The sequence below is a fragment of the Scardinius erythrophthalmus genome, assembly GCF_964197995.2.
Source record: "Scardinius erythrophthalmus genome assembly, chromosome: 15".
Classification (NCBI taxonomy): Eukaryota; Metazoa; Chordata; class Actinopteri; order Cypriniformes; family Leuciscidae; genus Scardinius; species Scardinius erythrophthalmus.
Genome location: NC_138235.1, coordinates 23,787,478 through 23,809,510, shown reverse-complemented (window position 1 = coordinate 23,809,510; position 22,033 = coordinate 23,787,478). Strand labels below are relative to the sequence as shown.

The following is a 22,033-nucleotide window of genomic DNA, read 5'->3' as shown; positions in this document are numbered from 1 at the left end:
AACTTACCCAAATGTAGTTACCTAATGTTAACAAATGAAACCTTATTGTAAAGGATTACCATTATTTCATACTGTATGTGTATGTTTCAGAGTGTGAGCCTGGAAAATTTGGGCGTAATTGTGTCCACAAATGTGACTGTGATGGAGACACACCATGTGACCCTGTCAGTGGCAGGTGTCTGTGTCCACCTGGGAAAATGGGATCTCGCTGTGATATAGGTGAGCCTTCCACCAAATTTCTTGGAATTGTACTTTTTTTGTCAGTCATACAGTCAAATATTTATTTTTGAATTCACATCAGATTGTGGGGTAAATCGATTTGGGCCTGACTGCTCAGAGAGATGTGAATGTCACAACGGAGGCCAGTGCAATCCACGCAATGGGCGCTGCACCTGTATGAACAGATGGGTCGGACCGAGCTGTCAAGAGGGTAATTTCACTATTGGTCATTCACAATAACCTTCGCATTTAACAGTGATTTCGGAGAATAACTTTCCTGTATCATGTGTTAATAACAGGGCTCACATCCAGTCAGAGTACTAGCAGCAACAAAAGGAAGGACTCATGAGTATAGCAGTCTCACGTTTTTTTCTCACGGACAGTGTCAATGACTGTAAACTGACCTGCCTTGAATTTTAGCCTTGTAGCATTTGAAGATCTTTGAACGCAAAAGTCCACCAAATGATCAGATGACTCTGACAAGGACAAACTCTTGTGCCAGTAGAGACTTCCAATAGTTAGTTAAATAAATGATCTACTTTCTCATGGAAAAGTGGACATAAAGTCCAACATGACTTGTTATATTGAAGCTCCATCTAGATGAGGACAAATTCAACAATTTTTGAAGAGTTTTTTCAGCATCAGTTCTGCTCAGGGAGATCGAGCTTCTAGAAGACTTTAGTTAGTTTAACTGTAATCAAGAAAAGCAACAAATCAAGGCCTTCGGTTCACCTGAAACTGAATCCCAGTGTCACTTTAACACCACTGTGATCCCAAACAAAGGCCTTTAAGGAACCACTTATTTACCCTCATTACATGGTTTGATATCCATTTATCTCCAGATTTTGTCTTGAGTGAAAATTTTTGCAATTGTTTTAAGATACTTTGAGTAAAACGCATGTTAATGGTATCTTACATCATTCATAATAAACATTTTCAAGTAATAACTTTAAGAATTTAGGTAGAACTTTGCACAAAATTGAGTTAAATATATTACTATGGTGTATAATATTTGGGTGTTGACTTCAAATCATATACAAATATGAATCTGGAGTCTTTTTTTTTTTACCTGTGTACATATACTTTATGAATGTAAGTTTGTTTTTTTATGCAAATGCTTCTGTACAATTTTATTTGAAAGAAAACTGTACTGTAAACCTTATCGTTATATGATTCCTGTTTCATCCTTGTAGGTTTTTTCCAAGATTTATTTTTGTATAGTATAATATCTAACTACACCATGTGCATTTGTGATGTGTGAATGGAATTTTTACTTCAGACTATATGAACTCAAAGGAAATGCATATTTCAATATTTCTGCAGCTAAGTCAGGGCCAAAGATAGCACTTAAATTCTTCTGTTTTCGGCCATGGTCAGTGCTTTTTCTTTGTTTTGTAATGGTTGAGTTTCTGGAAGCTTACACTTTTTATTTTATTCGGGATTAAACATATTTTGTTATGTTGTGCTTGGTGGACTAAGTGTTTAATTGACAAAAAAACAAAAAATCATAAGAATTTTGGCATTATTTTGCAATTTGCACATCACTGAACTATAGTTCTTTAGACTTGCAAAAAGGCATGCATTGAACTGGTACTGTTCTTTACGCTTTTTACTGTTTTTCAGAACAAATTGCTATTTGTTTCCCATAAAAAAAACCAAGGAAAAAGTTCTATCATAAATAACACACATTTAGACAAAAGATTTTAGAATTATTTATTTTCATCATTTGAAGCTGTACATGTTTTTCTTCAAGCACAATGTCAAGCAATAATTGCCAATGAAAAAATAAATGAAGGCAAATGTGATTATGGTCATTAAAATCAGTATAGCATATAGAATTAGATTATATACATGTTATCAAACCATTCCATTACGTATCTACAGAGATCACCATAACTTAATGCATTTCTTTAACAGTAATGGTCATATTACAGTTAATTATCAGAATACAAGGTTTTACCAAAAACTGCCTATTCATATCAAATAAGCTTTAAAACATTTCAGATTTCCTGTACATACAGTTACAGTTTCTGTACATAGTTACTCCTATTGACAATATTTTTTCAAATCATTTTACAGCAAAGTATTCAGCTGGGGCTCTTTCTACAACAACCATGAAAAAAAAAAATTAATTAGGCTGTTATATTTGTATACAGCAACAATTTCTCATTCAGGGACGTTTATCCTCCACATGACGAAACTGGTACATGTGGTGCAATTTTTACCATCTAATTACTGACAACAACAGTTATGACTTCCTGAGCGAGTGCAAACATATTTTGAACCGAAAAGTACCTCTAATATTTCATGATAGATGCAGCCTCACTCAACACACAAATACAAATATAAGGACATTTACAATGAGCCTCAGCTAATGGCAACTGAAGCACTGCTCCCACTTCTATCAAAGCCTGATCTTCTTTGGTTAAAGTGCTACTTCAAAAAGCCTCTCGGATAGTAATAGTAAAGCATGTTCAACTCAGCATTTCCGCACCTACGACTAATGTGGCTCAATCAACAATCAAAACCCTCATAAGTTGCATTACATTCCAACTACAGGTCAACACTTTCATACTCAGCCAAGCATAATCATTGTTCTACACTAAAATATAGGCCATTATTAAAATTCATTAATGTACATGCAGCCAATATTGAGACTCTTTGAAGATGACGATACATAGGCTAAATTTAGTAAAATGTCCATTCATATTGGAATGAGTCAGAATAATTTGAACTGCCTTGATATGATATAAATTCATTTATATTATTATAAGTTAATAATTACGATAACATAAGTTAGGCTATTCTATAACGCCTCTGTCACCCTCAGTAATGCTCACCGTTTACCACTAATGGTTTTAAAATGCCATAATGCATACACTAGATAGCCTAATTCTGTTGGTACAGATGAAACATGCTAATTAAATGGTTGCAACACTGAATATTTAGCATTAGTACTGAATAAGGCATATAATCTAGTATTCTCAGACAGCAAATTAGCACTGTCCAAATTGGCTAATCAATTTGAAAATGTCTGAGTAATTGAAAATGTTTCATGGAGAACATATGCGAAATAAATTACACTCTATTGTAAGCTACTGATTTTATTTAATTTTTTTCAATGGAATAATGTAATTTTACTTATAATGTGGAGTGATGTGTTCCTGGCCAGTAGAGGGCGCCATTAGCCAAAAACAAACGTAGTAAGACCCATTCTACACATACACAAGGACAAACAAACAACGTTAAAAATGAAAAGGTAAAATGTTCATAAAACTGTTAATTGACAACAAAAACACCTTAATTCCTTCAAAATTCTTTAGACAGTCTTGTGTGAATACTGACTGACAGAATAAAAATCATCCAGTGCGCTCAAAATGGTTCTGATAATTGAGCATCCATTAAAATAAAACAAATAAATAAATAAATAAATAAATAGGAGTAGCGATTTCCACATTCAAATACACATCATTAAGGCAATGCATCAAACACTGAGTACAGATGACACGATGAGTACCAAATAATACCATTTTAAAACAATAGTCACATGATCAAACGCAGGTGTTTGGAGGAAACGGACATTTCTTTGGTTTTAGCAAGACGAAGCTGACATGAGCACACAGTCCACCACTCAACTACTGTCTACACTGTATTAGGACATTTGTTTTCTAGAAAAAACGATGGGTTTACGAACACTTTCAGATATTGCACATTTGTTGAGGCCTGTTTTTGATTAATATTTCTGACAGTCTCACAACCCAAGGCTAATGTTTGTTTACCTACAGTATTATATAATGACTATCCCTTTCTAGAATTAAAAAGCAGCCAGAAATGATCAAGCTTGTAGTATAAATGAGGTCTTGTAAACAATCACATATTGGCTATCAATTCAGTGATGTTTCCATTATAAAACTAGAGATGAGTAACTTCAAATGCCTTGCTTAGTTTGTTCAGTCATGTAATTGCTAGTGCTTCATCAGTTTCATTACTTCCTGTTAGGTTATGCAAATTTATTTGTTTTCCAAAATGTAGGGAAAAAGCACTGGCCAGTGAATCTCATGCATTTCTAGAATAAGTACAATTCTGGATCCCTAATACTGCACTTCTTAGTGTTTACTACAAGGGGAAAAAGGGGAGGAGGAAGCGAGCCAGTGTGCTTGATCTCAGTGGTTTCTTGGTGGTTGGAGCGGCGTTCTGCTTATTGAGTAAGTGAGCATGCTTCCCTTCTGCCCGTGCGGATCTTGGCCTTTCTCAGGCTAATGACGGCAGACTCCATGTAGAGTGCGAGTTGGTGTCTCCTTGCAGGACCCGTGACGGTGCTGGTCCCATGTGCCAATGTTTAATTCAGTCAAAGCTCAGAGAAAGAAGCAGGTCGACATAGTGTCACTGACCTTCCTTTTAGGACCGGTAGTCCTTTTTACTGTAGGGCTTGTTGCCTAAGATACTGTCCACTTCATGTATAATTGATGATGATAATTTTGGAAGAACCTGAAAGAATGTTGGATTAAAGTTTGTGTTTTTCCAATGTTACAAATGTATTAATAACAAAATTCAAAGTCTTAAACAATGGCCCAATATGTTTGTTACTTTTTATATTTTTTGTGGTTTCATAATTGTTTTAATCTTGGCTACAAAGCCTATAATAGGCCGTTTAATGACAGGTTCCGTAGTGACAACTTACACCATTTAGTAGGTATGATCAATCGGCACTTTTATTATTACATTTTTCTTAAATACGTGATTTTTATTTTACAGTAAAATATTACAATAGTAAAATTTTGTTTATATATTTTATTTAGCAATCACATTAAAACAAAAATAATAATTATTATTTTATAGTCTTATTAACTTATAATCAAAAAGGTTTTAGCCAAATTGTGCAGCCCTACAAACAAGCACATTTTTTATTCCATTTAATTCCATTTTTTTTACCCCAAATCGAGCAGCCCTGCTGTATAGTATGACTATTGGGGAATGTTGCCAAAAAAAGATGGTCAATTTGTGTGACAAGCTTTGTCGAGGCTAATAATGGTAGAAGCATGCTTCAAAACTAACTTTTTGCCACACCTACCCATAGCCAGAGACTTAAGAAAATGTATCTGCTATAAACAATTATTTTTTACCAGCCATGAAACAGATTAATTCTTATTAAAGTTACAAACATTATTCAGTCAAGAGCAACAAGTGATTGTCCTTTGATTTGTGTTGTTTGATTAACACTAAAAACACAGTAAGCAGCAGGAATATTTAGGCTGCTGTCACTTTAAGAGCTAATGCACAGATCCAATATACTGTTACACATGTTTTCTTTCTCAATTGTTTACATTCAGTTAAGACATAACTGGCTGTTTACAAGGATACTTGTCAAGATGAGCATTTTGATAATTTTGTTCGAATATGTCTGTTCAACCGCAAGACGACGTGAAAGTGAGCTCAATTCGGTATTCACGCTCTGTCTGAGACACAGATTTCTGGGTACATGCTTCAGATGTTTGTGCACAGAAAACTTTCCACACAGAGCGCGAGTAACGAATCGAGTTCCCTTTCGCGTCTTCTTGAGCTTGAATATTTAAATTGGTAAAGGCCTAAACTTTCGTTTGTTCACGTTTGTTCATGTTCTCACAATTTTGCATCGCTAGAATTCATAAAAACGTTACCGGCCAACTGGCGATTGACACCATTTAATGTACTCGCCAACACATTTTTACTTGCATTTGGTGATTGGAAAGTATTTTTAGTCCCTGGGTGGAAGTGTTCAGCAGTTCTTGAATTTATGGTATATTTATACGTTTACAATTTGCTTATTCGCTGAGGTAAAATAGCTCTTAAATGCCCTGTAATGAGAATTACTTTTTAGAATTATTATTTATAATTATATAATAAATTAGATTTTGCATTTATCTTTCAGTTATATAGTGTAATATTTCAGAATGTCTAGTGTGAACAGTGAAATCTCATAAAAAAATTCAAAGCTGTAGTGTGTTTCAAAATTATGTAATGCTCATTTTCACAGCTTGTTGCGTCATATCGTTCTTGTGCCATTTGTTGTTTGCAAAAACTGCAGTATCTTTCATCTCAGAATAAAAAGCTCTGTTCATGTGTGTATCCTGCTGTCTGCTGTCAGTGTCTCACCTGAATGGCTCCTATGTTCTCCATCAGCTGATCAGTGCTGGAGGCTCCCAGCAGAACACAGCTCACACCCTCATTCCTCAGACACCACGCTAGAGACAGACCAAAGCACAGACACTCAAAACACTCGACAGCAAGATTCTAGACCTGCAAATCTGTACATGTGAAAGCCATTCGAAAGCTCAACAAGAAATCTGGCCTCAGGTAACAGAGCTAAATCTAGATACTGGATTCTCTAAGGAGAGTTGAAAGCAATGCAGGCCTGTGTGCTTTTTATGTAATCAATAATGTCAGAACACTGAACAGAAGAAAGCCAGAAGTAGGTGTACTTGACAGTGCTAACGTGTGGGCATTAAGCTTGAACTGACCGGTTACCACTGAAGCAGGTGTGTTTTAAGCTATAAAAATAAACTTGATTTTTGTTCTATTTTAAACAAGTGACAGGCTCTAACTAACTATTAAACTCACTTATTTAATGCATGTTCCTCGTGTTATATTTGTATTTCTTCCCAATTTTTTGAATTTTGAATGTCCTGTTTCACACAGTAACATTATAGAAGTAAAATAAGCATAATATTAACTTGAAAGTTTAACAAAACATTCACAGATTGCAGAAAGCAACATTGCACATGACACCACAAGAACAGATGCACAATGAATACAAGACAGATCACATCAAGTGCCAAGCAATGCATATCTGGTCTGTAGTTCCCAGTCAGTACTAACCTACTGAACCCCAGCTGTTCTTCTGACCTTTACTGCTCTATTAAATAAGGTTATGTACAGTATAAATGATTAGTGTGAAATACAAGCAACAAGACCTGAAGCTACACAGGCAAAGCCTAATCTATTAACCGTAGTAATCATCAGCTGAGTGTTTTATATGCTTAATGTGCTTTACACAGCAACTGTTGGACATCATTTGTTGTTCCTATCAAACAAACACTGACCTCTGTGCTTTTGGGACGGTTTAGCGTTAAGTTACCCTCACCTAGCCACACTTTTGAATTGTAGTGTGGTGAATAATATAGATTATTCTGGCCAGGAACAGACCAATTAGACACGAAGAGCCTGAACAACATGTAATACAAACAACCAACAGGTAACCCACATCAACACATTGAAAAAGATGTAGTGCTTTAAAGTCCGCGTGAACCGGAAGTTGCAAACGACTTTTCTCCAGTGTTGTGACGTATTTCCCAGTGAAGCGGAATATTGAACAGAGGGCAGGGTTTTACTCTAGCGCTCCTCCTCTCCATCTCTCGCTCATAGCAGACTAACAGTTTGAGAGGAGTGGTTAAGCGTTTCCCAACCCAAGCCGTCAAACCTACATCATCAGCCATTCCAGACCGGAAGTAACTTTTCAGACTTTGATTAAAGATTACGACGGCAAACAATTTTTTTCTGTGTATTAACTTGCACGGATACATTTTTCACCACAAGACTAGTAATATGCGCTAACAAAGTAAATAGGGTCAATTTTTATTTCAGTTGGACTTTAAACAAAACTTGTAGCCACAGAACAAGTAAAGTTCAGCAAATCCAGATCATGTCAATGAAAAAGATGTTTTTTGCCTTAATAATAATGCAGTTACCAGCTGTAACTAACAGGGCCATGCTGATCAGCCAATCATGTCCCCTCGCTTTAGGTCAGTGAATGGACAATGGTAAAGAATCTGATTGATTCATAGTAATGTTCAGGAACAGGAATCCTAATTATGTAAGGGGCCGTTTACATAACACCGTTTTTAACTAAAAACAGAAATCTATTTATACGCATTGGCCGTTAATTTACACGGCAACAGCGTTTGGCGGCCTGAAAACGCAAGCTTTTGAAATTGGGTTTCAAAGTGCACGTTTTCGAAAACGATACGGTTATCATTTCCGTGAAAACTACAAAAATGCGAATTTGTGAAGAAAGTGACGTCATGCACATGTGTTCAGTCTATAGGCACGTAGTGTTTCTTTACAAAGTCGCATCGCCACCTACTGGCCTGGCAGTGGCATACAGCGTTTTTAGTCGTTTTCGAGTTAACACACATTTAACAGACAAGACTGTCCAACACATTACCCAAGACAATAAGACACAGGACAGAAGCAGCAGACGGGAACAGACAGCCTGTCCTGAGCTCCAGGCAGGCAGACAGACAGACAGACAGAAAGAGAGAGAGCAGCAAGGCCTGGGCAGTATTACCGATGGCCAGCTGGGGCAGCGTGCAGCCCAGCCGCTCCGCAATGGCCTGCAACTCTTTCAGCTTCGCCTGCTGACGGCGGCCTTCCTCACTCAGGATCTTGTCCTTCAACCACTGGTAGCCCTGTTTCAAACAGACAGCACACCTGCTCAGAGAGCCGCACGTCACCGGCCACAGAGCCACGGGAATAGCCAGTGGATATTCATTTTGTTTGTGAAGTGATGATGGAATGGATAATATCTGAATACATAGCCACAGGAACATGTTTTTATGAGAGGGTGCTGATGGGATGGTGGGGTGGGAGGGTATTTTACCATCACCTGCTGGTGAACATTATACTTCTCAAACTCTTCCTCAACTTGCTCAATACTGACACAAGAAATAGGACAAGGCTATGGTATTGTAAACATAAATTATTAATTAGTTTTAAAAACTGTGTAATTACATAATTTATGCTACTTGTTTAATGTGCTTTTGACAGGCAGCAAGTCTTACCATATTTAAGTACAGTGCTCTTGCACCTACTGTATGTATTACACTAGAGTGCCATTGATGGTTCATTATTTATTCATTCTCGTCTAAAAAAAAAAAAGAAAAGATTTTTTGAAAAAACGTATATACTACCTTTCAAAAGTTTGGGGTCAGTAAGATTTCTCTTATGCACACATAAGTCTCTTATGCTCACCAAGGCTGCATTTATTTGATCAAAAATATAGTATAACAGTAACATTGTAAACTATTTGTACAATTTAAATATTATAATATAATATATTTTAAAATGTAATTTAATCTTTTGATGTCAATGCTGATTTTTCAGCATCATTACTCCAGTCTTCAGTGTCACATGGTCCTTCAGAAATCATTCTAATATGATGATTTGATGCTCAAGAAACATTTCTTATTATTATCAATGTTAAAAACAGTTGTGCTGCTTATTCTTTAAAGAATAGAAAGTTGAAAAGAACGTTTTGAAATATTTTTGTACCATTATAAATGCCTTTACTGTACTTTTGATCAATTAAATGCATTCTTGCTCTTACTAACTCCATACTTTTGAAAGGTAGTGTAGATTTTTTCCATAAAATAGTGAACATGGCCTCTAAAAAAAGCTCCAAGCTTCAAGCTCTATGGTTTTGGAATGACATGAGGGTGAGTATAAATAATAGCAGAATTATAATTTTAGGGAGAATTCTTGACGTTTCAAACTTATCCACAAGATCAAAACTGTAAAATATTTAATTTAATGCACAAATAGGTTCTGAACCGTCTGAAAAAATATGCATGTTACTTTTGTATTTGTGGATGTTACTGGATTTGTTACATGGATTTTACTGTTTTGTTATGATTATTATTTGTTTGATTAATTTTGCTGCTTCAAATACTTCAACACTTATTTATAATCATGTTAAACATGTATTATCATGGCAATTATGTATATTTACTAATTCTCAAGTGTACATCATGTGAATCTGTTAAGGATGTGTTATGTCTACTCATATCTGTAGGTATTCTTATCCATACAATGCAATGTACAGTAAATAACATCACAAATGTTTCGACAATCAAAAACACTCAATGGCTATGTGTATAGATATATAAGGAAAGGCACCATATCACAGCACAGAAAAGAGAACAACACAGAAGTGTTTATACATTCATCCACATGCATGTGTGGCAGATGAACTGGAGCACTTCACAATCCCATAAAGTGATAGAAATAAAACAAAAACGCAAGCAAGGTCTTCACATTTAAAGCACACACAGTCACCAATGAAGACCACCACGACAACAACAGTCAGGACAGACTGAGAGGAGTGCCGAGATGTTGTAACTCATAGCCGAGGAATACCTTGAGAGAGGCTCTGGAATTTACAGGCACACCGCTGTCATACTTCCCTGAGATGATCCCACAGGCCAGCGGAGACCACGTCATGGCACCCACACCTGCACAAACACCATTGTGACATAGTAGTATGAACCAGCAACCATTTCAGCAACTGCGTTGAAATGACTTTTCTCTAGAAAAAACACACTCACCAATCTTATGGAAGAGTTCAGGCAGCTGTACTTCCACCTTCTCTCTCTGGAACATGTGATATTCAGCCTGCTCACAGACAGGCGGGATCAGGTTAAACTGTCTCGCCACTGAGTACGCCTCCTGAAAAAACATACAACATTGTGAAATTAAATTAAATTGTTTCAAAGTAAATCCTTCACCATTAGCCAAACATAAAAGAGCAAAATAAAAAAATGTAATTAAAACAATGGATCAGAAAACAGTCTTTTGCTATTATGAGAGCCGAAGTTAAGTTTGTAGGTAAGTATGTAGTGGTCGAATTATATGAATTTTTCAATTAAAGCACGATGAATGCTTGCCAACATAATGCTTATCTAAAAAACACTTCAATGACAGCAAATGAGATGCTGAAACAACATGAATACTTTTATGTATTTTCATGAAAACTGAAAGTGCTTTATTTTTAATGCTAGAAAAAAATTCACTGTTTTCAAACCCACCATAATCTCCATGGAGCTCCAGCGGGAAGTACCCCAATACATGGCCATTCCCTGGTTAATCACATGGGTCATTGCTCGAACCGTCTCTGCCAATCAAAATATTAACAATCAGAGTCCAGATAACACTCAGACCTTGAGGGACCGAGGAACAAAATCAGATGCGGTCGGGATGAGAGAGAGTAAGACGACTGCAATACACCTAGCCATTAAAAAACAAGGTTGGATATAACGGTAAAGTAATGGAAGTGGAGCAGAAGTAGCTTCTGAAGAAAGCTAAGAGCAACAAAGGCCATTTATCATATTTTCTTTATACAAAGTGACAAGGCATTAAAAAAGGCCCGAAGGTTATGCATGTTATAGTAACTCTACTCAAAGAGCTTCTTAGTGGGTGGAAAATAAATCAAGAGTACGACTCCACAAGGCTGCATTTCATTGACATTTAGCAGAGGAGCAATTTTCCATGGTCCAGCCGACAATCTACTACATGTCATATTATTATACACTGCTGCATGAACATACCCTATTATGAGAAAGGAACCAGACACCATGGATACAAAAAACTGTATGAAATCAAGCTGCCATGTACTATGGAGGTCACACCGCGGGTCATTACATTAAACACTGAAGTAGTTCCACCCAAACATTCATTTACGTAAAAGTAGCAGGTATAATAGTCTCCATTCTACAAAATTAAAACCTTGAAAAATTGATTAGCAACATTTTCAAGGATTCAAAAAAATTGCCTATTGTTTGTTTTCTTTTCTTTTAAAAGTATTTATTTTTTAATTTTCAAAGCAGTGTAAATGTATGACCAGTTCTTTTTCGAAAATAGACCCACATTAGATGACAACATATGCAAAGTGCTTCTATTCACATTGTTTATTGTGACGCTTTTCTGTATTTCTAAGTTATAATTTGGCCACACCACAGGAAATTCCCACATATTAACAAATTTAAATAAATAAAATAACACATTCAAATAAGTAATTTTATGCTATGGTAAATCATCAAGTAAAAAGCAAACACTACAGGCAGGAAAAGACAGCATTCACAAACCTCTTGTAAATCAATCAATTTTCCATTCTGTACAAACAAACTAGACGTATTCACATGGTAGCATATCGCCAATTTACCAGTTTAAACTGGGTTCTGCTGAGCAGCTTTTATCTTTTTCAAGATTTGTGAATAATATCACCATCAACAGTTATTAGACAAACAGAGAAAATATCAAACAAGACATAACAAAGACAGACACATGCAAAATATAGAGCAGCTATACTTGCAGTAATAAAATATTCACATGCAGGGAAGCTGAGGACACTGCAGGCAATCATCTTGCAAAAAATATTTTTAATTGGTTTTAGGAAAATCTGAACATTAGGCTGGAGCATAGTATAAGCAGAAGCAGGTTTTTTTAATGTCTGACAGTATTTATTTATTATTATTTATTTAAAAAACAAAAAACAAGCAAAGCCCAAAAAATATCCGCTTAGCACCTACATAAATTAATTTCTAAGAAAAAATAATAATGGAGAAGATTTTAAAATGGAATGAAAATGCATGGTAAACATCCAACAAAAAGGTCTGAATTAAAAAAAGGAAAAACAATAATCACGGGTCAGTAAGATGCAATGACCTTCTCCAAATTTCACTTGCAAGATGGACAGGAGAGTCAAAGAAATCAATCATTCTACGGCATACCAGGTTTTTATAGGAAATTCTGGAAATCTTCAGCATTTTATGGACACGGTCAGGTTTCTCACACCAGGAAAAGAGGGCAAACTATCACAAATCAAAGCCATAAAATGCTTTTGGAGACAGGAGGTCAAAACTCTCACTGAGGGTACCATGTACCTTCTATGATGAATGTTCTTGATTTTGAAGTGTTAAATGGATCTCCTGGTGATAAACAAACAAACAAAAGACTGTGAAAAGAGGTTTACCAAGCAGCAAATGGAATGAAATCTCTGAAGGAAAAAAAGCAGCAGAACTGGACCAGGGGGGATTCTGACAAATCCCAGCGTTATGGGACCACGCTTGAAGTCACGAGGTGTGTGTGTGTGTGTGCACAAGCACGAGCATTCATGTCTACATGACCATGACCTCAGAAGCATCAGGCTCAGTCTCTGCTACTGATCATTCTATCCGCATACCCCTCACAGCTCTACAGCATGGCATCGTCACAGTATTAAGTTAAGCTCAGTTAACAGCATTTGTAAGATGTTGATTAGCACAAAGTTTCATTTCGACTTGTCCTCCATTGTCCTTAAAATAAAAAGGAGGTTACAGTAAGGAAGTTACAATGGAAGTGAAAGGGGCTGATTTTTGGAGGGTTTAAAAGCAGATGATTTTGCTTAGTGCTGTCAAATCGATTCATTGCGATTAATCACATCTAACATAAGTTTGTGTTTACATAATATATGTGTATATATATTATTATATTTATATATATTTCATATATGTCTGTATATATATATATATATATATATATATATATATATATATATATATATATATATATATATATATATATATATATATATATATATATATATATATATATATACATACACACACACACATACATACACACATAATATATATAACACATATTATATAAACAAACTTTTATGTTAGATGCGATTAAGCACGATTAATCGATTTGACAGCACTATTATAAGAGCACTTAGATAAATTCCTTCTTAAAACTGTATTGTTTAAGTTGTTTTAATCATCATTTTGGGGAGTTTTTTATGTGTCTCAATTCAACCCTTTGTATGTGTCACTTCTTTTTGATGAAAATTATTACCCAAAAATGTCGTCGACAGAGCTTAACATGTTTTGAACCAGTATTATCCCACCGTTTTTATGAGAAGAGAATTAACAGCAAATCGGGTTTGGGGTGACAAAATCATACTGGTCATTTATAGAGTCTGATAGAATCACCATGCTATAGTGCTGTGAATATGCTATTTAAGTAACCTAAGATCTTTTAAGTCATGCTGCTTTGGTTGTTTATCTCTATACCCCTTTCTATGATGAAAGATCTGAGATGTACATGTACTAGTCCATTTAATGCTTTTGTAAAACTCTCAAAAGCAAGACCATGCACTCTTACTTGATTAAATAACTTCACTCAACCATTAACTGCATAATGGATGCAACTGCTGTGATGCAAACTTGAATCATCTTGACAGCCAGGCCCGGTTCTTGGCAGCTAAGGAAGGGTGGGCTGGTATATATCCTGGGTGGGCTTTTTTGTGGTGAAAAAGATAGATAGATAGATCTTTAATGTGGCTGATTTACACAGATACTTTTTCCATTCCACTATGCTACTTTCAATATAAACGCACTAGATAGACAGTTTGACCGATGCGCTCACATCCATACTTTTGCAGCGTCTCAGGCATGACATGCCTCTCAAAAATGTAAACAATATAAGTTAAACTTAAAAAAAATGCATCTTTAGACATAAAAAAGTATATATTTTTTACGCTTCACTGACCAAAGGGGGAAGGGGGGTTTTACTGGTCTTTTTATTTAAAGAAATTAAATAATTAAAGGATTAAAAGAGATGTAAGGGAATGAAGAAAAAGAAATAAGAATGGTAAAAGAAGTTCTGTCTAATTGTAGCCTTGTTGAGAAGTAATCCATTTAAAATCTTTGCAAATAATATTTTATTTAAAAATATGCACACATTCACTCTTATTGTTCTTTTTTTTTTTACTATTAAAATTTTTGCACTATTAAAATTGGTGGGGGGGGGGGTGGGATGCCTATGGTAGTTACGGCCCTGACTGAATTATACATTATACACTTATACAGTATATACTATACACTTACATTATGTTCTTGTTCCGTCTATGTACGTTCTCAAAGCATGGTTTTCTAGCATATTTCAACTGCTCAGGTAATCTCAATGGCATGACCCATTTTAGTAGTGGGCGGCTAAATGACACTTTAAAATCAGCCAGTAAATATGAAGTTACATATTCATGAGGATACATTAAACTGAAGTCGCCTTATGAGTTTATAACGTGCCGCGCTGTTACTTTCAACTAATAAAATATATATATACTGCACTTTTCTGGTGTTGTTTTAATTTTTTTCTTTATTTTTACAATCATTATAATAATAATAATTAAATATTATTATTATTGGTTGTGGTTTTCTACAGTGCTTCGTCAAACTTCAACACACAGCCCCCCTCATATTGTTTTTAATAAATGCACAAATCATAAAAAAAAGATTAACACTATCTGTGCCTAAATTCTGATTGGATGGGCATGGGCAAGGCAGACATTTGGGAGGGCTCAGCCCTAGATCCAGCCCTGTTGCCTAGATCCGGGCCCTGTTGACAGCACACTTAGACAACATGCTCCATTCACTGCTCAGTGTTCTAATAGACAATCAATTATTCTGTGTGATGGTGTAGTTTATTTCAAAATGAATGGGATGATTAGACCATTTTTAGAAATTCTCCGCCATTGGTCTCAATGTGTTTGATCTCTATTTTGTGAGTTGAGAGCTGTGCGACTGGTCTGACATAGTCCCATGCTTCAATGCAAAGCAGTTAAGTGAGCCATTCCATTGCTGGTATTCAAAGACGCAAAAACTCATCAAGCCCAGCATCTTATCAAGCACACCTACCTTCCATTGGCGTGTTGGGGTCGGGTCTGTTAGCAAACACTACGTCCACATACTCTAACTGAAGTCTCTCCAGTGATGCCCTTAGACCTGAAGATCAGAAAAACAAAAGTACTGTTAAAAACTGTGTTCTACATTTCCCTGTCTTTCCGTTTGGTGCTGCTACTGGCACACAAATGATGCACTGCAGCTTTAAATCAGTACTGTACAAATCCTTAAAGAATGAAGAACTTTAAGGGCTTGAAACATGGCATTGTTTGACCACATTTCAGGCCCAAAACTATTTAACCTCAGGATATAAGATGCAATAATTTCTAACATCGACTTACCCTCTATTATGTGTTTTCTGGACAAGCCTCTCTCTGTTTCTGCTCTGAAAAACATACAAAGATGTTGCATATTTAAGTACATCCAGTGAATATGGTCACTGTGATTTTGTCATGTACGACATGTTCCTGGATCAAAATTTAGTCCTTACCATATCCCTACCCCAACCTAACCCTACCCATATGTTATCCCTAAAATCAGAGGGAAATAATATGATTAACACTGATGCAAAAACACCTAACCCTGGTTGTAAGCCTAAACTTGACAAACTGTAAACTTATCCCTCAAATTTGATTGGTTGATTGGAATGTTGTTCCAGGATCAACAAAGATGTTGTTCCAGGAACATGTATTTGGTGAAATCACGGCCACCCAGTGGTTATACAGTAAAAAGTCTACACACCCCTGTTAAAACAGCTGGTTTTGTGATTTTGTGGTTACAACCAATGCCACTGAAAACCAAAGTGACATTTCAGAGAAAAACACATTGAAATAGCTAATTGCATAAGTCCGTACACCCTTTTATAATTGGGTACGTGGCTGTGTTGAGAATTAACTATTCATCAAGCTCATGTGTAATATCACACACCTGTCTTTATATGAAGCGACTCTGATTAAGTCCAAATCTCATTTTTTACATCACAAAACCAGCTATTTTAACAGGGGTGTGTAGACTTTAAGTATTATTCAAGTTGCTTACTGAATGCGTTTTTAAAGTCAGCATGAAATGTAAAAACACCCTATCTATTATTTAAGTTCTTGTCAGATATTATTGTTAATGATTCCTCTGTACAGATGTTTACTTAAAAAAAAAAAAAAAAAAAAAAAAAAAAAACATACGACATACTCAAAGGTGATGTTGCACACAATAATCAGTGATCTTTCTCAGGTAAATTTACCAAAGGTCAGATTTAATGGCCACTGATTCTGTGCGTGAGCTAATTACTATCAAAATGTGAGCACAGTGCCAATTTAAACCCATTAATGTTTGATGGTGACCTCACATCAGTGCTCAGCTTTGGCCTTTAATTTGCCCTGAGTGAAAGAGCACAGCTCAGAGGGGGGGATTCGACCTAGATCGCTCTCCAGTGAGGGTCTGCAGGACTTCCCTTACTATACCCAACACGCAACTTCACTCGCACTCGTATGAAAGAGACTATCATTAACCAGATTCCCTTGTTCTCACAGTCAGGGGAAGGTACAAATCATCATTAACCTCTTTCTGACACACACACATACTGTAAGCACAGCACTTACTTTCCACCCCAGTATATCTTAGTGGTGATGACCAAACTGGAACGTCTATGAAACACAGGAGACAAAGTGGTTGAAAGCTAAACAAAGGCAAGGACAGGCCAGACATCATGATGATTGATGGGTAAACAGTGTCAGTTTTGGCTTCAGGAAATTACACTGTACTGTAGTCCTGTATTAAAAGACGCATGAAAAGACCAGGAAGTTCCATTATATTTGAATTATATATAAGAACAAGAGCATTCAACACATAACATTTTTTTTATAATAAAATTATTATTCTTATTGTTGCTGTTATTATTAGAATTAAATTCAATTGAATTAAAATATACTCATTATTATATTATATTACATTATATAACATTATACTATTCAAATTTTGTTATGAAAACCCTAAAATAGCATTCTTATTTTAGAATAAATATAATAATTTATAATTCATCTTATTCTGTTAAAAAAGTACATAAATTGTAAATTCAACAACAATAACAAAAACAATGTTAATTCTCCGCAGAAGATGGTCTCAATAAGAGGCATTTGTAGAAGGTCAGCTTGGCAGTTTCTTGGAGGAGCTTGATGTGCTACTCTCATCCTTCCCTGAGGATGGTACTCCTCTCATAGTTCTTGGAGACTTAATCATCCACCTAGAAAAACCTCAGGCTGCTGATTTCCACACTCTGCTTGCCTCATTCGACCTCAAACGAGTATCTACTGCGGCTACTCACAAATCAGGTAACCAATTGGACCTTATTTACACGCGTTACTGCTCCACTGACCATAATAAACTGGTCACTCCACTGCACACCTCAGGTCACCTCCTCCTCACTCTCATCCTCACCCTGCCTCAGAACACAACTCGCACTCCTCCACAGGTCACCTTTCAGCAAAACCTACGCTCACTCTCACCCTCTCGCCTATCCTCTTCGGTCTCATCCACACTTCTTCCACCTGATCAGCTCTCAACACTAGATACTAACAGTGCAACTGATACTCTTTTCTCCACTTTAACATCCTGCTTGGACAACTTCTGCCCCCTTTCCTCCAGGCCAGCCCGCGTCACACCCTCTGCACCCTGGTTATCTGATGTTCTCCGCGAACATCGTTCTAAACTCAGGGGTGCAGAGAGGAAGTGGCGCAAATCGAAAGATCTTACTGACCTTGGTTTTTATCAATCCCTCCTCTCTTCCTTCTCTGCTAAAATGACTTACTATCACAACAAAATGAACAATTCTTCTGATTCTCGCATTCCTTTTGAAAACCTTCTCCTCTCTTCTCAACCATCCTCCTCCACCACCAACCCTAACAGCTGACGATTTTGCCACATTTTTCATAGATAAAACAACCACCATCAGCGGCCAATTTACCAATTCACAAACTGACACACACATTTTACCAGCTAACACACACATTCTACCCTCCTTCTCTCTGCTTTCAGAGGCAGAAGTCTCCAGTTCTCATCCTGCTGGATCTGTCTGCTGCCTTTGACACAGTTAACCACCAGATCCTCCTGTCAATCCTAAAGATGAAGGACATCTCGGGAACAGCACTCCAATGGTTCAAGTCTTACCTCTCAGGTTGGTCCTTTAGGGTGTCGTAGAGGGGTGAGGTGTCTTTGGGCCAATCTCATTTCTCTGTCTTACCCCTTCCCCTTCCCCTACCCCTTTATCTGCGTCTTCCCCTTGCCCCTCGATACCGAGTGAAGGAGGGTAGGGGGAAGAACGTTTCTCTTAGAAATGAGACACCACTCGATTACCGTTTGCGTCATCTTCCCTTTCCGCTAGCTGGCTGCTACGTCAACAGAGGCGATACGCGTTGACATAAACAAACGAAGATGCCGTCGTCTCGGGTTGTGATATCGATTGCCTGGTCTCTCTTTATCTTTGCACGCTTGTGTGCCATCAGTCAAAGACATTGTTTCATTGTATTTAACGGCGGCGCCGGCGACACCATAAGCAAAACATTAGCAAACGGCGAATAGCGCATAGCTGCTAGCTAGCGGTTAACTAGCGATTCAAAACAAAAACATTACAATTAAAACCGCTTGAACGTTTTATTAAAGGTATCATAAAACACGAGTGTCATTAAACTGCTGAAAATACATACATTTGTGCAACTCACTTCTGAGAAATTCCTATCCCTCTCTTTCAAGTGTGGTCCTCCGCAGACTTCGTTTCAAGGGCTATGTAGCCCTACGCCTTGGCCCTAGCCCTTAATCAAAATGAGAATTGGGACACCACTTCCCCTCACATGAACGCGCAAAACCGAGGGGAAGGGGTAAGAGTAAGGGGTAAGACAGAGAAATGAGACGCAGCCTAAGACCCAACATCGAGCTACTGGAGTGCCTCAGGGCTCAGTGCTTGGACCACTTCTCTTCTCCGTCTACATGACATCACTAGGATCTGTGATTCAGAAACATGGCTTTTCCTATCACTGCTACGCTGATGAGATACAACTCTACCTCTCATTCCAGCCTGACGATCCGACGGTCCTGCCTGACAGACATTTCTGGCTGGATGAAGGACCACCACCTTCAACTAAACCTTGCGAAGACAGAGCTGCTTGTGGTTCCGGCCAACAATACTTCATCACAACTTAATCTTTCAGCTAGGCTCGTCATCCTTAACTCCATCAAGGTCAGCCAGGAACCTTGGAGTTGTAATTGATGATCAATTGAACTTCACAGACCACATTGCTAGAACCTCCCAGTCCTGCAGATTTGCCTTGTACAAAATTAGGAGTATCAGACCCTTCCTATCAGAGCATGCTACACAACTCCTTGTCCAAGTGCTTGTTCTATCCAGACTGGACCATTGTAATGCTCTCCTGGCTGGTCTTCCAGCTTGCACTGTCAAACCTCTGCAACTGACCTAAAATGCTGCAGCTAGAGTGGTCTTTAATCAGCCGAAGAGGGCACACGTCACTCCTCTCCTCACAAAATTGCACTGGTCGCCAGTTGCCGCTCGCATCATATTCAAGTCACTGATGTTTGCCTAAAGAACAACCATTGGCTCTGTTCCCTTTTACCTAAACTCATTACTTCAGAATTATGTGCCATCCAGAAACTTGGACTCTGCAAGCGAACGTTGTCTTGTGGTGCCATCTCAAAGAGGCACAAAATCTCTTTCTCGGACCTTTACCTTGACTGTTCCCTGCTGGTGGAATGATCTGCCTAACTCAACCAGAGCTGCTGAGTCCGTAGCCATTTTCAAGAAACGACTGAAGACGCATCTTTTTCGGCAGCACTTGATCCAGTAATACTAACACTTTCTCTTCTATTCAATTTATATATATATATATATATATAAAAAATATTGAGATTAAACTGAGAGGGGTCATAGCACTTGCATATTGTTGCCCTACTGTTCTCCTACTCCTTCTATTGTTCTCGTTTGTACGTCGCTTTTGATAAAAGCGTCTGCTAAATAAATAAATGTAAATATAGAATAATATTCACGCTAAAATATTCAGATACTTGAAGCTGCAGTCATGCCATGTTTCTAAAAAGGGCAAAAATTGTGTCCAAATTTAGACATCTTTCCCTGGGGGAAGCAGCTTTTCGCCTCAGTGCTCGCATACAGGGAATGGTAGGATGAATAAAAGCTGATGTCCCCTTAACTGCAAATTCCACATTAGTCATTCACAAACTAACAGGAGCTGCAGGGTATAAGCAAGCATCTTCCCATTGAGAGGATGTCAGCAGTTACTCTGACAGTCAGAGGAGAAAACCGCTCACATGGGCAGATCGCATCAAATGAGAGTTTGAGAATGTTTTGAATACAGCAAATCAATATGTTTACCTCCATCCTTTCTTCTTGATGACACTGCCGAGAACCATTTCAGCCCTGTAAGAAAGTGAGAAGCAATTATCATGCTATTATTTTATCCTAAACCTTCTCCTCCTCACTTACACCACAGCCGGTGAGCAAAAGCGTCCTCTACACTGGGGGATTCCCTGTTCTCAGCTTCTGGAGAATTAAGCTAATGAAGCATTCACTTTACAGCAATATGAAAGGAACTCCCAAAGTAAACACAGGCAAAATGCTTCATGTTTTTTGTTTTATGTGAGCAGATTTAAAAAAAAAAAAGGGGAAGAGCGGAAGGAAGGGAGTGCGTCTAATGACAGATGTTACATTTTTGCCCTCAGGACCAATGTGTTCTTCATGAATGGTTCTCCCATCAGGCCTCATCATCCCAATGCGAGAATGTGAATCCTTGTGACAGCTTGTAACAAATGAAGCGCTACTGTAACTAACGTGGACTCAAAAGAGCAGCAGATATCCTTAGACAAACTCACAAACTAGTCTTCCTTTTATACAGTATTAACTAGTAGTCTAGATGAGTAAATCCACAGAAAGACGGCGAGTGTATGTGTATGAGTGATTAAGGATATTGTTTGTCTGTGCTGAAGTTTTTACAACACTCTCTTGATTATTCTGCATGAACTATCAACGCACTGAGCCACAGCCTCATGGCCAGCTTGACATGGCATGAAACACGGACGGAAAATGTGACAAACGACTCCGCCACACACACAGACGAAATATATAAGGTTATGTCCTTTAACGCTCTTAAACTCTGCTTCATTAAAGTGCCATTTTGTATCGTTGAGTGGATTTCCACTGAGTCAGGCTATTTCCTCTCAACTTTATCAGCAATTCCCTGACATTATATTTCCACGGCATTGCAGAAAATAAAGACGGCACTGCTAAATTTACTGCAAGCGAGCAGGTTTGGCTATTCACCTTTCCA

The 22,033-nt window shown here is 37.4% G+C and overlaps 2 protein-coding genes across 4 annotated transcripts in view; one reads left to right on the top strand and one right to left on the bottom strand.

The window, feature by feature from the left end:
- Positions 1-4,744, top strand: part of megf6a (multiple EGF-like-domains 6a) — a 36,005-nt gene extending 31,261 nt beyond the window's left edge. Inside the window, exons 32-34 of the mRNA XM_081385853.1 lie at positions 91-219; positions 302-430; positions 519-4,744. Coding sequence (XP_081241979.1) covers positions 91-219; positions 302-430; positions 519-568 — 308 coding nt within the window. The 3' untranslated portion in view covers positions 569-4,744. The remainder of the gene's footprint in view (positions 1-90; positions 220-301; positions 431-518) is intronic.
- kcnab2b (potassium voltage-gated channel subfamily A regulatory beta subunit 2b) overlaps positions 4,572-22,033 on the bottom strand; it is a gene marked incomplete at its 5' end in the record, with an annotated part of 83,342 nt that continues 65,880 nt past the window's right edge. For 2 of the 3 annotated variants that reach the window (XM_081385859.1, XM_081385860.1), the window contains 10 exons: positions 4,572-4,707; positions 6,352-6,440; positions 8,543-8,663; positions 10,390-10,484; positions 10,578-10,698; positions 11,058-11,143; positions 15,708-15,794; positions 16,034-16,077; positions 17,288-17,332; positions 21,082-21,126. In XM_081385859.1, the coding sequence (XP_081241985.1) occupies positions 4,618-4,707; positions 6,352-6,440; positions 8,543-8,663; positions 10,390-10,484; positions 10,578-10,698; positions 11,058-11,143; positions 15,708-15,794; positions 16,034-16,077; positions 17,288-17,332; positions 21,082-21,126 (823 nt within the window). In that variant the 3' untranslated portion in view covers positions 4,572-4,617. Of the gene's footprint in view, positions 4,708-6,351; positions 6,441-8,542; positions 8,664-10,389; positions 10,485-10,577; positions 10,699-11,057; positions 11,144-12,911; positions 12,957-15,707; positions 15,795-16,033; positions 16,078-17,287; positions 17,333-21,081; positions 21,127-22,033 lie in introns of all 3 variants that reach the window. The other variant, XM_081385858.1, reaches the window with a different exon arrangement.